We start from the raw sequence: 20,240 nt of genomic DNA on the forward strand, positions 1-20,240 counted from the left end.
CTTACTTATCTCTTTTAATATTTTAAAGAGTAAGATGCACGTATAGTCCCTGTGGTTTTGCAAAATAACATTTATAGTTCTCAACTTTTGGAAATTACACCGGTGCTCCTTGTGGTTTGACAGTTTGTTACTTGGATAGTCACTGGAGTGGATGACGGTTAGTTTTCTCCGTTAAGTGGATGTGAAATGACAATTTTACCCTTCATCTTCTCCCCTTTATAAAAACAAAACAACCAAACCCCACCCACCCCCACATCTCTCTGTTGCTATCGAGAACCCACAGGACATCATTGTTCAATCCGCTAGACCATATGGTCAGAGAGCCGTGCTCAAGTTTGCCCAGTATACCGGAACTCACGCCATTGCCGGAGATCACACTCCTGGTACATTCACTAACCAGCTCCAGACCTCTTTCAGTGAGCCACGCCTCCTCATATTGACTGACCCACGAACCGATCACAAGGTTATATTTTAGTTGATCAACTTCATCTCGTCTTTCGATTGTTGAAAAGCTATTTAATATGTCATCGTTATTGATTCTTCATAGCCCATTAAGGAAGCTGTGTTGATTATATCTATAAACATGGGTCAAAATATAGAACCTAATCATGTTTATTCAATCATAACGTAAATATAGATACCAAGTTAGAGACACTTACTTGTGGAAGTGGTCATCTTTGAAGACGAAGATAAGGCCATGATTCCCGTTATGGTACCTCGGGTTGATGGATCACCTTAGAGAGAATTTTAGTGTTGGTGTTCTTAAGGAGTTTTTCATACCTTTTTATCAATACCAATGATCAATATATAATGATCATAAGTGATGGTAGGTTATGAGAACTCTTTACATTCTCTATTAAAGGTACCTAAAGGGAAATCATAATTGCCCCTTAAACTAATCAATAATTACAATTACTACCATCAAGTAATTGTCAGGGATTAGTTATGTCATATTGGTAATGTTACAAAATGATCCGTAAGGCCACATCAACGGGTTATTTCTAACATTCTCCCACTTGGCTGAGTGATCATTTGTGATAAGTATAAGTAAGTTTGGCCAAGTTAAAACATTAATCAATGTTTCAAATTGAAATTGCAAAAGAAAAATACAGTCATTGAGTTATTCTCAACTCAAGACCCCCATTAATCATGTTACAACCCCAAATCAAAATATACGTAAATTTAAGACCAAAATGACTAAGGTAAGCTCTTTAAAATTAATTTGTATAATTCTTATCTATACGTCATTAGGTGCACATACGTATTTATAGACAAACAAATTGTATAATTGAGGAAAAATAATAACTAATCATTCATATGTACGATATGCTATTATGTAAGGCCTTTAGTAAAACCCGTCTTTATTATGAGCTCTTAAAAAGACTTTGGGTGTAGACCTTAGTTATCGGATCCGCAAGCATATCATGAATGTAATGTATTCGATACAAATAATTAGTTTCCTCTTCTTGTTCATAAACGAACAATAATTTTGTATCGAAGTTTAATGCAACACCTCTCGAACTGTTACTGTTCGAGGAAATAAGGTAGCTGACTTTTCACAGTAAGTCTTCAATATAGTATTTATATGGAGTTAATAAGTTTATGAGTCTACTGATAAAATTTCAACAACATTTAGTGACAATTGCGTTGTTAATTAACAACATATTATGTCATTATAATTTAGGTTGTTGTTAACAGTTTCTTATGACTCCTCCATAAGATAAATTTGTCTGCAAACATAAGGATTTCCCCAAATTGACTTTTAAGTTCTTTTGAATATTACAAAATCAAGGTAAGAATAATCAACCCCTTCTTTATAGTCTTTCTCGTTTCTTAAAGATATCGTAAGATGTTTCACAATAATCTAGAGTGGTCTAATGTTCATCAATGTGAGCAATATCTACACGAGTATAGACTTGAACCTTCGTAAAGCTTCTAATTAATGAAGCATAAGGAAATAATCTCATTTATTATTTTATCCTCCAAAGGAGAGCTATATTGTTTGTTACACACGTAAGAGCACGCTTTAGAGTAAGGCTTATGGGACGAAACTAATGTCCCATTGGGTCTATCTCGGTATATTTTGATATCTCTCACGTAAGTGGTATTTCCGAGATTCATTATATCAAAATATATGTGAGAAATTATTTGACTTGTGTAACATATACTTATCCAAAAAGTGCTATCTATATAAGGATAAGTTTACATTAGTTGCTCCCACTCATGTTGAGGTAGGTACATAAATCCACTTAATTCTTGATGAATATAATGCATTAAGATTTCATAACATTTTGATGTTTGCCTTAAACCCATACATGGAATTAATTGACATACAAAGTAAGTGTTCTTGACCTACAGTTTAGAACTTTCAGATTGTTTTATGAACATGTAAGTCTTTGTTTAAGGAAAGTTGTTTTAATGTTCATATAATGTAGCTCTAAATGATTATGAGCCACTAGAACAACAATGGTCCTCAAAGAAACATCTTGTAAGAAAGATAAGATGATTCTTTGATAAATAATTCTCTTCTGAGCATAACCTTTAACAATCAATCATATTTTTAGCGTCTGAACGTTTGTATTCAGATTTTGTTTAGTGATGAACACCCTTAGGTAATTCAACCAAATCCCAAACGTTAAAATCAAATTTGCTAATAACAAATCTTATTCCATTTAGAAAATTGATTGATGCCAATGGCTTAATTAGAGGAAGTAGGACCAGTAAACTTTCCAATATCCATTTCAACTTCAACCAAGGAGGATTTAAACCTAGATGACCTCTGTAGTTGATTATTGGGTTGTATTATGAGTTTCAGTTTTATGGATTAACTCTTGATTAAGTTGCTATCACTTTCAAGATTCTAAGTGTGTAAGAGCTGGTGCAGTATGGTGTGCAAGAGGTGTAATCGGAGTAAAATTTAATAGGTCTCTCCCCCCCGCCTCTTGCACTTCTGGCAAGTCCTGATAAGGACTTTTATTACTCTCATTGACTTAGAAATCTTTAACAATTTAGCATGATTATGGTCAACACTAGAAGACCAATAAATTCTAATAGAGAAACAAATTAAAGAAGTTACTCATTGTAGTTTCTCTGTTTGAGGATTACAAGTTTGGCAAGAAATCTGAGTGTGCCCACGTTTAAGCAACAATGAAACTTTTGTTAGAGTAGCAGTATATTCTTAAAGAGAAAAGTTGTGAAGGAGCAATGTCTTGTACAAGAGGTGCAAATTGAGGTAGTAACAAGTTTTCACTCCCCTACCTCTTGCAACTCTCGCAAGTTAAGATAAAGACATTTAATGCTCCCACTAACCTTTTACATCTCTAGAAATGCTACAAGATAAGTTTCAATGATTTACGTGCTGTGGAACATGTCATATATGTTAAACTTGATTTCCTTAATGTCCAGATGTTTATAAAAATTTTGAGGGACATATTTAGAAGGAATCATAGTATATATGAATTAATTTCTTTAATGCCTTGATCCATTAGGGACATGTTAGACACAAGTAAATATTATGATAAATGAATAATATCTGAATATTCCATTTTGGGATAAGTTCCAATGAAATATAATTTCTAATTGAACTTAATTTATTCCCTTAGCCATTATATTTTAAGGCTTATACACATGCTCATAAGTCTCTAAGAATGAGATTTGATAATATTTCATCCTTCATTAAACTAGTCATGATTTCTCATAAAATTTGGTCTTAATGGATGGAATTTGTAAGTCTCATTTTTCTTTTGTTAAATTTTCATTTTCATGATAACAAAAAGTTGTGGAAAAGTGTAGCATCATCTAGTTCTATCTTATAAGGTTTCTATCCAGATTGAGATGACCAACAATATGAGAGTTTAAGGTAAGAGTGACTTTGTAACTGTCATAACGTAACTTTTATATTGATACTAAATTCTGAATAATCTACAGAATATATAAGGTATCATAAAACCCAATTATAAAACAGTTTATTATGGTTCTTATAGTCTTAACATAAAATTTTGCCACTAACTCTCATATTAATTATTTGTTGATTTCTGGTAAGTAACCGTATAGAACTAGACTTAACCCATCATGTGTTAATTGGAATATTATCATTAGCAGACTTAAATATCATAAATATCTAACTACTTATCTTAGCCAGCTGTCCCATTGAATTATGGGTAGTCGTGATGCTCATGCCTAGTTTAATGACATAAGTCTGCAGTGAGACTTTCCTTTGAAGAAACTTATAGCTGGAAGTAGAACTTGTACACTGTCTCCAAATCTTAAAAGTATCCTCCTTTTAGGTTTAGTGGCGGTGAGATGAACAACATCTAATTTTCCAGTTTCATGCATTCCTTTTCCTGTATATATGCTGCTAATCAACACACTCAATTTCCTTTGGTACTCTTGAGTGGTATAGATGATTCTTAAGGTAACTTATGGTATTAGTGGAAAAGTTATATGTAATGCACCGGAAAATTGTACTGATTTCCATGTGTAAACCTTTAAATTATGGGTCATGGTATTGTACATGATGATGTATTCACATATGCCACTAACTTTATAGTAAGAATCTAGAGTAATACATGCGTCTTAGGAGTTATTTTGATTCTTCCAAAGAAAATAAATTAGTCTTAGGAAATTTAGAATCTAGAATAGCTCACATGATAGCAATAATTAAGTGGGTTCTTGATTATCATAAGAGATATAATGTTTGACTTATCCCACTAGTCATGCTCTAGTTTTCTTCTGTATAACTTTTATCAGAAAAGAGCAGTAGAATTATCATATCTTAAGAAATAATCAACAATCCAACAAGAGGAAATTTTGTAGAAACTTTTTAGTAAGCAAAACATTTTAGGTTTTGAAATTAGAGTGGATAAAACAGATGAGATACAAACTTAGGAAGAAACTTGGAGTGATTTACATTATGGGGTAATCAAGCAAGGCAGACACAAATTATTATATTGAAGATATAGTCTACTATAACACCAAAATAACAGACTAATATAAGGTTCTACCTGAATTTTGGCTTCGATTTGGCTTTGACCAAAATTCAGACATTATGAACGTACATAAATAACAGATTGTCATGATGTTCTAAATAAATTTGGCTTCGCTTTGGCTTTGACCAAAATTTATGCATTATGAACATACATAATAGACTGACTTATTGTTCTACATGAACTTTGGCTTCGCTTTAGCTTTGACCAAATTTTATGTATTATGAACATAAATAAATAAAACCAACTTAATGTTCTGCCTGAATTTTGGCTTCGCTTTGGCTTTGACCAAAATTCACTCATAATGAACGATATAAAATAATAGACCGTCTTTAGTGTTCTACATGAACTCTGGCTTCGCTTTGGCTTTAACCAAAATTCATATATTATGAACACACATAAATATAGACTGTCTCAATGTTCTACATGAACTTTGGCTTCGCTTTGGCTTTGACCAAAATTCATGTATCATGGTGAACATACATACACAATAAGGTAAAGCACATAAATATAACATAACACCTTTGGGCCAGAAATGAAATATTTATGTAAATTATGCTAATACAGATAATTACATAAGATGGCATAACTAAAGCTTCAATGTTTAATCAAATGATATCCCGTTGGTTCAATCATCGATCATTGAAGTTCGCCATTTAACTTGCATACTTAAGTTGGACCATTCACAAGTTTGTCCCATATTAGAGCAAAAATAAGTAAATAAATAAATAAGGCTTGCAAACCGATTTTGACATCTTTGCAAAACGATTTCATAATTTGCAAGATAATTTTGCCAAAATAATTAACTAATTAGCCGATTTCAATACTTTTCATCTATACCAAATTGAATCACCATTAATAGGTTTGTTGATGTGTGATTGAAATAAGTCACCAACATTTAAAATAAATTGATTTAAATGATCATCAATAGATTTATAAAAAAATAATGCTAATTTAGTGATTTGCAAATTATGCCTTTTTAATATTCATGAAAACCGATTGTCATATAAACGATATGCAAAAAAATTAAATCGATTGCAAAATAAAATATCTCAATTGATTAAATCCTTTTTTTTTTTTGCAAAACTAAATCCAATCAAAGAAATAATCCAATTGATGGATTCTTGTTGGCATGGAAATTTACGTAAAGTTAAAAATTAATATACCATTAATATAAAATTAATATACCATTAATTCACTAATTAATCACATTGAATAAAGAATTTCAATAATTAATATACCATTAATATAAAATTAATATACCATTAATTCACTAATTAATCATATTGAATAAAGAATTGCAATAGAGTATTGTAAAACCCAAAAGGTGTGGCAATCAATTATCCACCTCTTTAAACATAATACAGTAGGAAACAAATTCCTTTCTCTAATAGATATCAAATTAATGTAAAAAAGAATTAGTTAAATTCCATATTCCAATAAACTGTTCGATGGTATTTTAATATTTTCAAAGAATGAAAAGCCTTTTGAATATTTGACTAATATTAAATGACATATTGATACTGATGAAACGTTAGTTCAACTTTACAATCTTGATTATGAATTATGAATAACCAAAATAATCTAAAACAATTCATCATAGTTTAGTTTGTATAAAATTGATTTGCTTTATCTCATTCTGATATAAATTATTAAAACAAAGAAAACATATCAATTTTGTATATAATATCCATCAAACAGATTGATCGAACTCAAAGGAATACATCGATTCATATGATTGAATTTTGATATAATCAACATTGCTCTGATACCACTTGTTGATTATATCTATAAACATGGGTCAAAATATAGAACCTAATCATGTTTATTCAGTCATAACGTAAATATAGATACCAAGTTAGAGACACTTACTTGTGGAAGTGATCATCTTTGAAGACGAAGATAAGGCCATGATTCCCGTTATGGTACCTTGGGTTGATGGATCACCTTAGAGAGAATTTTAGTGTTGGTGTTCTTAAGGAGTTTTTCATACCTTTTTTTATCAATACCAATGATCAATATACAATGATCATAAGTGATGGTAGGTTATGAAAACTCTTTACATTCTCTATTAAAGGTACCTAAAGGGAAATCATAATTGCCCCTTAAACTAATCAATAATTACAATTACTACCATCAAGTAATTGTCAGGGATTAGTTATGTCATATTGGTAATGTTACAAAATGATCCGTAAGGCCACATCAACGGGTTATTTCTAACAAGCTGCACTCGGAAACATACCGACAATAGCTTTCTGTGACATTGATTCTCCTATGAGATACGTTGATATCGGTATCCCCGCTAACAACAAAGGGAAACACAGCATTGGTTGTTTGTTTTGGCTTTTAGCCCGAATGATTCTTTAGATGCGGGGTGTGATCAATCAAGGACATAAGTGGGATGTCATGGTATTAACTATTAACCAAATATCTTCGGCTTATCAATTTTTCATTCATTTGATTCAAAGGTTTTAGAATTTAAAAAGTTTTATCCGTTTTTGCAGGTCTATTTGTTTTTCTACAGGGAACCAGGGGAGGCTAAGGAAGAAGAGGATGAAACCGCTGTAGCGGATTACAAAGATTATGGAGCTGGTGCTATTGGAATGGATGATCAATGGTCGTCGCAGATTCCTGATGCCCAATGGGGCGGTGATGTGGCTCAACCGTCAATTGATGGTGCCCCTGTAGCTGCAGCTGATTGGGGTGCTGCTGATGGTACGTAACTAGAGTAGAGGTGGGTGGTGGTTGGTGGTTAATGGTTGGGGAAACAGAGAGAAATGTGGGGGGTGGGTGGGGTTGGGGTTGGGGTGGGGTTGTTTTGTTTTTATAGAGTGGAGAAGATGAAGGGTAAATTTGTCATTTCACATCCACTTAACGGAAAAAACTAACCGTCATCCACTTCAGGGACTATCCGAGTAACAAACTGACAAACCACAGGGAGCACCGATGTAATTTCCAAAAGTTGGGGACTATATGTGTTATTTTGCAAAACCACAGGGACTGTCCGTGCATTTTACTCTATTTTAAACTAATTATACATTCACTTTTTTAATATGTATAATTTAACTGATTATCTATATATTTCTATAGTAGATGTCGAATCCAAGATTGAAACGGCTTGGCATTACTGACCTTAGATTCGGCGAGATCCGGTTCAGATTCCTCTCCTCGTCGTTGTGGTGACGGTTCCTCTTGCGGGTTAGCGAGTTTGGGGCTGCGACCACATGAAAATCTCGTTAGAGGGCCCGGAGGGATCGCCTCGATGGCACTCCGACGCTCAAATCAGCAACATATCAACCGTGATAATATTACATGAATGCAAATAAGTGTATGTTGTAAGAAAATAGAGAGTTAAGGGGAAGAAGGAGCCCGAAATGGAGAGAAGAAATAACCTCCTCCTTCTAATGAAGGAGTTTTCTTTATATAGTGGGCACTCTTGGGCATGGGTTGGCATAAGAGTGGGCTTATTAGAACCAAGCCCACATGAACCTACCAAGAATGTGTGGAAAGTCTAAGCGGGCTCAGGCTCAATCATCATTATAAGGAAGTGAGCCTAGACAAGAAGCCCAAACGCGGACCCTCGTCAACAGTGGATATAAAAGTTTTTGAAAAACAAAGTTACTAAGCTCTTACGTATGAATTATAATATCATGACTAGGAAATGCTTAACGAATTTTCGATTAATTACATTCATGGAACATGATATTTGTGAAAAAATACAATATTTAACATGTGATTCCAATAACATAGTGACAACCTTGTCAGGCTGTCAGTTGTTTATGGCTTTGTCTTGAACCTAACTTTATCACGTAAAACATATTTGCTAAAAAAGGACTTATCCTAAAAATGGACTTATCAAAAAGTTGAAATGAAGTTATAAATCTAAACCAAAAAAAGACACGTGAAACATATTCTCAATGTATATGTACTGAGTATAATAATATGATAGAAATGAAAATGAGAATATATTTGTCATATTAGTTGTTTTTTTAATGGTAAAGGTCACTCTAATCTATTTGACACTAAATATAATATAAAATACTCCCTTTGTTTAGGTTTGAACTTAGAACCTCTTCTTTAAGAAGCAAGTGTCTTTACCAAGTGGGTTAGCCATATTTAATATTTATTATAAACCTAACTAATTATTCCAAAATCTTTATTAGAAATGGAAGTCCTTTGATATACTCATAAACTAAACGCTACCTTAATATCAATACATTTGCTTAATATTTTATAAAAAATGTGGTTATTAGATTTTAATAATCCTTACTTTTATCCATTGCCAATCCCAACTTAAAAATTCTCTCTGACAATCTTAACTTGTAAGAATTTGGCCCAAATCGATCATTTTCTAATTGGGTTATAACCCAGTTAGTTTTTTGCTGAGTTGCCAGCTTACGTGGCACAAACCTAGTTATTGGTTGATGGTGTTGGTGGGTGATGGTGGTGGCGGCGGCTAATGGTGGTGGTGAAAGTTAGGATTATTAAAATTCAATAACTAGGTTTGTGCCACATAAGCAGTCACATCAACCAATAACTAGGTTTGTGCGACGTAAGTTGTCACGTCAGCAAAAAACTAACTGGGTTATAACCCAGTTAGAAAAGGATCGATGAGAGGCCAAATTCTTACAAGTTAGGATTGTCAGGGGGAATTTTTAAGTTGGCATTAATGTTGGCAATAGATGAAAGTTAGGATTATGAAAATCTAATAACCCAAAAAATAGGGTCATTCTATTTCCACACCCCAAAATCTTATTCTCACATCATTTTTTACTTATATCTCTATATATATCTATGTATATATAGAGAAAGATAAAGGGAAATAGTATTTGAATATTAACACCCAAAAAAATATGTTTATAGCATTAGCATCGTTTAAGACTATGTATCTATGCTTCTATAGTTCTATTTATATAGGTCACCTTCGAATTTATTTTTATATTTATATATACTATAATTTTCAACATGTTTGTGCAACATATTGCATAATTTGTTTTCTGTGCAAATGTTTGTTGTACATAGGTGGACAAGTTACTAAAGCAGCAGCTAAAACATACAGACCTCTCCCTCAATTATGTCAACGTCGAAGCAGGTCCTCGGTCATCGATTAGAAGAGGACTGCGGCGAACAAGGTAACTTTTCGAAGTAGATCTTTAGAATGATTTATGTTTGACATCTAAGTGCGATTCTGGTGACCGTAGGTGGATTCACGGCGACGGATTCTGCCATAGCAGAAGATAGGGGCAGTTGTGTTGCTTGGATCAGCAATGGCATAGCAGTGTGCAGATAATTTTCCTCAGAAGCAGAAGAAATTAACCTTGTCATATGTTGTTGTGATTTATATATGTATGTGATTACCATTATCAATTTACCTTCCTATAACACTTGTTTCAAATGGGATTCGCAATCTTTGTCTGGTTGAAGGAGAGCCAGACCTTGCTTTTGTTGGTTTACTGCAGGATGTAGTTGCAGAGCAGAAATGAAAAGATGAAATTTGAGAGGAAAACCAGTGTCGTTTGGGTTCATTTGGGATATTTGGTACTTTTGTACAAGAACTTCTTTTTGCTTTTGTTATAAGAATGATTTGGTTGGAAAGAACTACGACAATTGTATACAAAAGTATTAACTAAGGTTATATAATTGGTTTCGTTAATGGCCATAAAGTGCCTTTTGATGCGGGTTCGTCATATCTTACAACCGCAACGCACGGGGTCTTTGTACTACTTGGCATGGTTTTATGCCTCCCGCCGCAATGCGAGGTTGCTTAATACTAGTTAAAATATTATTTTGAATATCTTAAAGGTTCACAACGACCACGGAGAATCCTATAAATGATTTTGGTTGAACTTTTATTTTTAAATAGTTATTTTACTATAATGTGGCCTACTGGTATTTGGTTGCCGTTAGACCGTGGGGTATGGTGGGGCGGGGGTTTGGGGCATGGGTTGACACGTGGCTTGGGGGGCAGAGCTGGGCTGACCCACATTGAAGACGGTATGGTGGGGCGTGGGTTTGGTGGGCTTCGTTGGGCTGACCCAAACCGCTGGGCTGACCCACATTTGAATATTTTTTAAAACAACAAATTTAATTTTTTTAATATTTTTAAATAAAGAAAATTACATAAAAAAATTCCTAACATTTATATTTGTTCTTTATCTCCTCTCTCATCTCCAAGACTAGTTGCAACTCGTCACCCTCTAGGTGATCAATGGGCTGGGATAGAAATTTCAAATTATCCCGTTTTTGTTTCAGGGCATCTCGAGCATCTTTGCTCTTTCGAAGTTCTGTAACACCCGTCTCAATTATTTATTATTTTATTATAAATTACGCACTTTTCAAAACCAAAATGCATAATTATCAAAATTTAGTTAATAACTAAGATGTACATCGTAGTAGTGTTTTAACGTAATGAACTAGCTAGTTTAAGACATTCAACATTAAGTAGTGTTTACATAACGACATTATTTTAAAACAAAGACTTGGTTGACACGGAAACTTTAAAAGTTTGTGTTCGGTTCTTGCATTCTTACTTGATCGGCATCCGGAACGAGACGAACATCACCTAAGGTCAAAACCATATCAATTATTAGTTTTGACATCAATATAATATGCGTAATCAAGTTCGGGTATCATACGAATAACAAAAATATAAAAATCTCGAAATTCGGTCTGTCGCGCCACGCGACAGACTTAGATCAAGCCTTCGCGGGCCGCGAGCGCTCCCGCGTGTCACACCCGCACCTTAGCTCCCTGGCGCGTGTCGCGGGGGAAAGTGTTTTCTAGCAGGTCCAGTTTCTGGACCTACATATCTGCCAGCTCCGAAAATTCTATAATTTCTAACTTTAAAGGTTCATAACTTTTTACTCACATGCCCGTTTTAATCGATTCTTTTTCCGTAATAAAATTACGGACCTAACCATGTAAATTTCACATAACGAAACCCGATTTATGAATGATTGGTTCACAAAATCCTTGTTTCGATTATCCGACCCATTAGCTATGTGTGCATATTTTTCATCATTCAATTCCTTGACATGCTAAGACTTAATTACCCATTCCCCGGGCTTGTAAATCTTGGCGTATCGGCACCATTACATGGTTTTACGCTCACAATAGAATTCCATGCTCGTTTTCTCATATTTCGAGCATGTCGCCTTATGCAACTTTTGCAATTAATTACAAACCGTTCGACCCGATATCACGGGTTCATAAATTAGCTTAGTATATCTAATCCTTTAGCGTATTGCTTTCTAACTCTAGCATAATATGAGACTTTCAAGTCTCTTCACGCATAATCGTTTAAAAGGCATAGTTTTCACCCTTTTGTCCGATCATCGGCACTTTAACTAATACAAATCCTTATTCTAAAACCTAATTGAATAACTACAATATCAAATTATCATAATGTAACGAAATAAGTTACATACTTACATAATTCATCCACATTGGTTTCTAACCATAATTACCCATTCCCGGGCTTGTCAATCTTAGCGTATCACGTCCATTCCATGGTTTATGCTTTTATAACTCAAATTTAATGAGTGACGTTTAAGTCACTTCGAACACTACCTTTTTAACCATTATTTAACCCGTTTGGTTTGTCGAGTGAGTTACATCACTTCATTGACGTTCCAACACGACTATTCTTAACAATATCATCAACAACCATATTTATTTAACTATTTTGACCCATTTGGTTGTCGAGTGAGTCACATCACTTCATTGACATACCAAACACAATCATTTTCGCTATATCAATATTAAACATATCTACGACTAGGTTTATCTACATAAGTGTAACGAGACGACAAGTCACGTACCTTTAAAGCGTTCCCTTCAAGCGTGTGTCCGCTCTGACTTGTCTGCTTGAAGACTCGATTCCTTGCCTATAGAGTTCCATCAACGATTCGTTTAGAACTCTATTCATGTCTTATAACGCATAATTCACAACATCATTCAAATATGTGTTTTGTTCCGAATTTCAACATTTAATTTTTCTCTTAGGCGTTTTAACAAACACCTTATGGGCATCGTTTTATAAAGCCATTATCATGTTCATGATTAACTATTTAGCCCAAAATTAAACAATTTTTGCAAGTTCATTATATCTAGTATGCATACTAACATCTAGATTCACTTCATGTAAGTCAACAACACTTGTCTAAAAATCAAAATCTTAGTGTTCTTTATCATTCTACAAAACCCATTTTACACTTAGATGGGTGACCATGAAATTCACAATTATGAACATCAATTCAACAAGTATTTGACTAGGGTTTACTCCTAGTCATGTTTTAATTACTAATTTCATCTAACCATCAATCATGCAAGTTCAGATTTCGATTTCACAGGTTCATCAAGAATTCAAGAAGTAACCAAAATATGAAATCTAATATACCTTGAGATCCCCTCACTTGAGTGATCACTAGATTGATCTTGGTTTTTGATTTGAACTTGAATTGCCTTCTCAATTTGATCAATTTTGTGAGTTAGGGTTGAACTTTTGAGAGCTCTTTCTTGGCTCTGTGGATCGCACGACCAGAACACACACTTAGGTGTGTATTTTGGTGTTTGGTTTTTAATTTAATTAAAAACTTTTTCAGTTTTGCCAAGTTTAGCCCCTCTACAATTCAATTATTCTTATAAAGGGTGTTTTAACATTGTTTTCTTATTAATTCAAGGCTTATGATTAACTAGGTTACTTATTCCTAATTACTTTATTTTGATCATAACCGACTTTTAATTTATAATATAAAATTTATATTTTTGGGGTGTTACAAGTCTACCCCCCTTAAATAGGTTTCGTCCCCGAAACCTTCTTTAAGTAGTTCTTTGGTTTTGACCAAACAAGCTTAGTTTCGTTTTCAAGGCATTCTTTCTTTTAGTTAAAAGTCATCATTCGCATCATCGCGTGTGTCTTTCATGTGTAAGTCCTCACGGACTGTAACTTGTATCTTGTGTTTCTTATTTTGTCGCCTATTTGACCGACTTGTCATTTGATCATCCGGTTACTGAGTCTGTCAGCATGTTTACTTCATGCTAATCCTATATCGACAAACGCGTTACATAGGTCATAGCATTACCTTCACCTTGAATGGTTTTACCAGCTTGACTAATTCGTCACCGTTACTTCATATCCCGTCATCCGGGTGTACCACATCGCCATCTCCGGTCCTTTGTGTGTTTACTATTTCCCAAACCACTTCATATTACATATATTTGTTAAAACGTTGCTTTTGACTAAAAATTGAATTTTTAGTTTAACGTTTTCTCTTTGTCTCCCGTCATTTACTTATTGTCAGGGAATTTTACTTCCGAGGATTTATTCCTTTCCATTATTATTTAGGGCGGGGAGTTATAACTAGTTTCCTTACTTAACCCAAATAACCCGTAGGTTCTTTCACTTAGCCTCGTAGGCTATTTCCTTAGATTTTCACCTTTTTAAGGTGAGACCCCTATAGTTCATTTCTTTTTATTTGTGACCCAAGGGTCTTTTTGGTCCCGTAGACCTTAACATTTGCTTGTAATCCCTAAGGTTATGATGATCTCGTAGATTCATCCTTTACTCACGTCATTATTAAAATGTATATCTACATATATAACGTCAAGGCACCCCTTGTTATGTTTGGAATCATTCACTTTCGCTCTTGAATTTTATTGACCTTGGTCGTAGTCCAAGGCTACATTTGTTTTCGTTTGAGCTATTCTTCCGACTCCATGACTTCTTCCGTCATTTGCACGTCGGTTTGTTCTTCGCTTAGCGTTATCCGGTTCATACTTAATTAAAAAAAAAATTTACAGCCCGTTACCTGGGTTTGCGTCTTCCTTTATTATCAAACACTTGGTTTGAACACCCAGCTTTCTTTTTATTAGCGACCCTTAGGTCCGTCCTCTCTCTTTTTTTTTATTTTTTTTAATGTCAAGAAGGTCCATTTCTTAAGCCTTATTCAGTAAAACCACTACTATTGTTATATGACTTTCGGGGTTTACCCATTTTCGTTCTATCACTTTTAAAATGTTAATTTTTACTACTCCTTTATACAATCACACCCATCAATGTGATCATTGTTCTTTCTCATAAGGATTTAATTACTAACGTGTTACTTGGATGGTTACTCATACCCAAGTTTCTAAATCCGCATCTAACAATACTTTCTTATTCGCAGTAGCGAGTAATACGTATTATTCATTTAGCTTTCCTTGAGGATATTTCCCACCCAAATCTTAATTTCTCATTCTTAGCCTTAATCCATTGTCTAATTGTTGCCCAACGTTGTCTTAATGAAATTTTAATACGTGTACCTGCAATACTCACCCCAATGGGCTTTCTCTCAACTCGTTAATCTTTTCTTTCTTTGCCGTCATCATGGTGACTTATAGCCTTTCCATTATTCCGGGTTAAACGGCTTCAGTAGCCTTTCCGACTTTCCCACAGATCCTTTCGTGCACCCCCTCAGTCACGAGGGATACCGTATCGTTGCCAACTATGGTTGACATCATATTGTAACAATAATAGAAATCAATTCATTTTATTTTTTTATTCCATGTCGTCGTATGGAAAAAAAAATTCCCACATCGTTTATCAATATAAACGATGTTTCTACATGTTTTTATTTGGTTTGGCCAAGTCTATAACCTTGTCTTCGCCATTTACTACTATTGCAAATTCCGGGTTCGAGTGTAATTACACTCCTTCCCGACACAACATTTATTCACTTCATTAAGTTCCCGGGTTCGAGTGTACGCACACTACTTCCCATCATGACACTTATCTTTCATTGCATTCCCGGGTTCGAGTGTACGCACTCCTTCCCATTGCAACATTTATCGAAATTACTTTTACCTCGGTTCACATACTCGCCCTTATTTATTTATTTATATATATATATTCATATATATATATAGGACAAAGATCCGTTAGGAACCACCCTTTATTGCGAGAACCGCGAGAACCAGTGTGAACACAAACAGTAATACCTAAAAAAATCTAAAAAACACCCAAAAATTTTTTTTTTATTTTTTTACTATTTTTTATATAAAAATCGCTACTTTTAGTATCCAAAAAAAAAAAAAATTTTGGCTACTAAAAGTAGCGATTTGAACATAAAAAATAGTAAAAAAATAAAAAAAAAATTTAGATTTTTTTTTTGATTTTTTTAGATTTTTAGGTTTTTTGGGGGGTTTAGTTTTTAGCATTTTAGCTTGGGGGGGGGGGTGGGGGGGGGGGGGTTAGGTTTTTGGGGGGTGGGGGAGGGGGGTTTAGGTTTTTTTTTTTGGGGGGGGGGGGTGGGGTGGGGGGGGGGGTTAGGTTTTTTTACGTTTTTTGAGGGTTTTAGTTTTTAGCATTTAGCTTGGGGGGGGGTTAGGTTTTTTGGGGGGGGGGGTTTAGGTTTTTTTTTGGGGGGGGGGGGGGTTAGGTTTTTTTTTTTGGGGGGGGGGGTGGGGGTGGGGGGTTTAGGTTTTTGGGGGGTGGGGGTTAGGTTTTTTTAGGGTTTTTTTTTAGGTTTTTTTAGCTATTTTAGCTTGTGTTCACATTGGTTCTCGCGGTTCTCGCAATAAAGGTGGTTCTCGCATGAACCTTACCCTATATATATATGTATATATATTTCCTTTATATAATTCATTCATTTCACTAATCATATATGCCTATATGCGACTATCGTTCATTATGTGAATTGTTGCATTCTACTTGTCTTATCGTAATTTAGAACGTGTACTAGATTGGTACTCCGTTGTCTCAAGTCATTACTTGATTTAGGTTCTTTGCTAGCATGTTCTTTGTCATGCTTCCGAATCTTTCTCCATTTAGATTATTTATCTCCCGTCATCTTCAGATGCGGTCATCCTATCATTCGAACATTCTCCAATTTATTATTAATCTTGTTATTCAATGTTGCCCGTATTGTTATACGAGGCGTTCAAATATACTTATTTCATAAGTACTTATTTTATAATCAATCTATGGTTAGGATTTATACTACTTAATCATCTTTTATCAACACTAGACATCTCAAATTTGTAATTTTATATCAATATTAAACATTTCGTTTTATAACATATGCATCATTCGCTTTGGTTTAGCCAAGTTTACCACTTGCTTAAACCATTCATGTTTAGTGCACTTTCCGGGTTTGAGTGTATGTTAACACGCTCTTCTCGTGCACATCAAATCAATTTCCTTTTTCTAATATTCAAATAAAATCTACTAAATGACTAATTCTTACTGGATGTTTGATCAAGCTTCGAACCGAACACACTTTGTCTTCAACCATGAGCTCTGATACCAACTTGTAACACCCGTCTCTAATTATTTATTATTTTATTATAAATTACGCACTTTTCAAAACCAAAATGCATAATTATCAAAATTTAGTTAATAACTAAGATGTACATCGTAATAGTGTTTTAACGTAATGAACTAGCTAGTTTAAGACATTCAACATTAAGTAGTGTTTACATAACGACATTATTTTAAAACGAAGATTTGGTTGGCGCGAAAGCTTTAGAAGTTTGTGTTCGGGTTCTTGCATTCTTGCTTGATCGGCATCCGGAACGAGACGAACATCACCTAAGGTCAAAACCATATCAATTATTAGTTTTGACATCAATATAATATGCGTAATCAAGTTCGGGTATCATACGAATAACAAAAATATAAAAATCTCGAAATTCGGTCTGTCGCGCCACACGACAGACTTAGATCAAGCCTTCGCGGGCCGCAAGCGCTCCCGCGTGTCACACCCGCACCTTAGCTCCCTGGCGCGTGTCGCGGGGGAAAGTGTTTTCTAGCAGGTCCAGTTTCTGGACCTGCATATCTGCCAGCTCCGAAAATTCTATAATTTCTAACTTTAAAGGTTCATAACTTTTTACTCACATGCCCGTTTTAATCGATTCTTTTTCCGTAATAAAATTACGGACCTAACCATGTAAATTTCATATAACGAAACCCGATTTATGAACGATTGGTTCACAAAATCCTTGTTTCGATTATCCGACCCATTAGCTATGTGTGCATATTTTTCATCATTCAAATCCTTGACATACTAAGACTTAATTACCCATTCCCCGGGCTTGTAAATCTTGGCATATCGGCACCATTACATGGTTTTACGCTCACAATAGAATTCCATGTTCGTTTTCTCATATTTCGAGCATGTCAACTTATGCAATTAATTACAAACCGTTCGACCCGATATCACGGGTTCATAAATTAGCTTAGTATATCTAATCCTTTAGCGTATTGCTTTCTAACTCTAGCATAATATGAGACTTTCAAGTCTCTTCACACATAATCGTTTAAAAGGCATAGTTTTCACCCTTTTGTCCGATTTATGGAGTCCACCATTTCAACAATAACCAAACGTTTTCTAATCTAATTTTGACCGTTCAATTAAGTAGTGATCATCGGAACTTTAACTAATGCAAATCCTTATCCTAAAACCTAACTTGAATAACTACAATATCAAATTATCATAATGTAACGAAACAAGTTACATACTTACATAATTCATCCACATTGGTTTCTAACCATAATTACCCATTCCCGATCTTGTCAATCTTAGCGTATCACGTCCATTCCATGGTTTATGCTTTTATAACTCAAATTTAATGAGTGACGTTTATGTCACTTCGAACACTACCTTTTTGACCATTATTTAACCCGTTTGGTTTGTCGAGTGAGTTACATCACTTCATTGACGTTCCAACACGACTATTCTTAACAATATCATCAACAACCATATTTATTTAACTATTTTGACCCATTTGGTTGTCGAGTGAGTCACATCACTTCATTGACATACCAAACACAATCATTTTCGCTATATCAATATTAAACATATCTACGACTAGGTTTATCTACATAAGTGTAACGAGACGACAAGTCACGTACCTTTAAAGCGTTCCCTTCAAGCGTGTGTCCGCTCTGACTTGTCTGCTTGAAGACTCGATTCCTTGCCTATAGAGTTCCATCAACGATTCGTTTAGAACTCTATTCATGTCTTATAACGCATAATTCACAACATCATTCAAATATGTGTTTTGTTCCGAATTTCAACATTTAATTTTTCTCTTAGGCGTTTTAACAAACACCTTATGGGCATCGTTTTATAAAGCCATTATCATGTTCATGATTAACTATTTAGCCCAAAATTAAACAATTTTTGCAAGTTCATTATATCTAGTATGCATACTAACATCTAGATTCACTTCATGTAAGTCAACAACACTTGTCTAAAAATCAAAATCTTAGTGTTCTTTATCATTCTACAAAACCCATTTTACACTTAGATGGGTGACCATGAAATTCACAATTATGAACATCAATTCAACAAGTATTTGACTAGGGTTTACTCCTAGTCATGTTTTAATTACTAATTTCATCTAACCATCAATCATGCAAGTTCAGATTTCGATATCATAGGTTTATCAAGAATTCAAGAAGTAACCAAAATATGAAATCCAACATACCTTGCGATCCCCTCACTTGAGTGATCACTAGATTGATCTTGGTTTTTGATTTGAACTTGAATTGCCTTCTCAATTTGATCAATTTTGTGAGTTAGGGTTGAACTTTTGAGAGCTCTTTCTTGGCTCTATGGATCGCACGACCAGAACACACACTTAGGTGTGTGTTTTGATGTTTGGTTTTTAATTTAATTAAAACCTTTTTCAGTTTTGCCAAGTTTAGCCCCTCTACAATTCAATTATTCTTATAAAGGGTGTTTTAACCTTGTTTTCTTATTAATTCAAGGCTTATGATTAACTAGGTTACTTATTCCTAGTTAATTTATCTTGATCATAACCGACTTTTAATTTATAATATAAAATTTATATTTTTGGGGTGTTACAAGTTCGGCCCTTATGACTTCTCTTTTTGGGAACTATTGAGGCACAAGGACCATCGTTGGGTGGTTGAGTTTTGGGGACGGTTTCGGTTTGTGAAAGGTCGATGAAAGTTGGTGAAAGGTTGATGGGCGTTTGTGTAAACGGGGTAGGTATCGAATCGTCGGTGTTTGGGAAGTTAGTAAACACACGATTCCCGAGATACGATGCAGAACTCGCTTCAAGGGGCATAGGGGAGTGTATGAAAAGTGGACGAGGCATTGGACGATTGGGTGGTGGGCTAGGATTATTTTCTTGGAATGCAAACGGGTTGTTCGGGTCATAACCACGATTATGAGGATGCATTTTTTTGTTTTGTAGAAGGAGAATTGAAGATGATTATAGAAGATGTGGAGTGTATTGTGGTTGAAT

The 20,240-nt window shown here is 34.5% G+C and overlaps 1 protein-coding gene and 3 long non-coding RNA genes across 4 annotated transcripts; 2 read left to right on the forward strand and 2 right to left on the reverse strand.

The window, feature by feature from the left end:
• Positions 1 to 241: 241 nt before the first annotated feature.
• Positions 242 to 7,390, forward strand: LOC110888080 (40S ribosomal protein SA; the record flags this gene model as incomplete). The annotated part of the gene is made up of 3 exons (XM_022135622.2): positions 242 to 463; positions 548 to 557; positions 7,207 to 7,390. Coding segments are annotated over 3 exons (378 nt in total), but the record flags the coding sequence as incomplete, so codon positions are not given.
• Positions 7,391 to 9,960: 2,570 nt separating this feature from the next.
• LOC110902850 lies at positions 9,961 to 10,583 on the forward strand. Its single transcript, XR_002571463.2, has 2 exons — positions 9,961 to 10,117; positions 10,187 to 10,583. It is a non-coding gene; the product is annotated as an uncharacterized LOC110902850 (long non-coding RNA).
• A 749-nt stretch (positions 10,584 to 11,332) lies between these two features.
• On the reverse strand, positions 11,333 to 13,529 carry LOC110902840. The gene is made up of 3 exons (XR_002571454.2): positions 13,384 to 13,529; positions 12,806 to 12,871; positions 11,333 to 11,547 (listed from the first exon to the last, which is right to left on the reverse strand). It is a non-coding gene; the product is annotated as an uncharacterized LOC110902840 (long non-coding RNA).
• A 3,815-nt stretch (positions 13,530 to 17,344) lies between these two features.
• Positions 17,345 to 19,593, reverse strand: LOC110902833. The gene is made up of 3 exons (XR_002571449.2): positions 19,455 to 19,593; positions 18,877 to 18,942; positions 17,345 to 17,553 (listed from the first exon to the last, which is right to left on the reverse strand). It is a non-coding gene; the product is annotated as an uncharacterized LOC110902833 (long non-coding RNA).
• Positions 19,594 to 20,240: the final 647 nt, after the last annotated feature.

The sequence above is a fragment of the Helianthus annuus genome, chromosome 2 (assembly GCF_002127325.2).
Source record: "Helianthus annuus cultivar XRQ/B chromosome 2, HanXRQr2.0-SUNRISE, whole genome shotgun sequence".
Classification (NCBI taxonomy): Eukaryota; Viridiplantae; Streptophyta; class Magnoliopsida; order Asterales; family Asteraceae; genus Helianthus; species Helianthus annuus.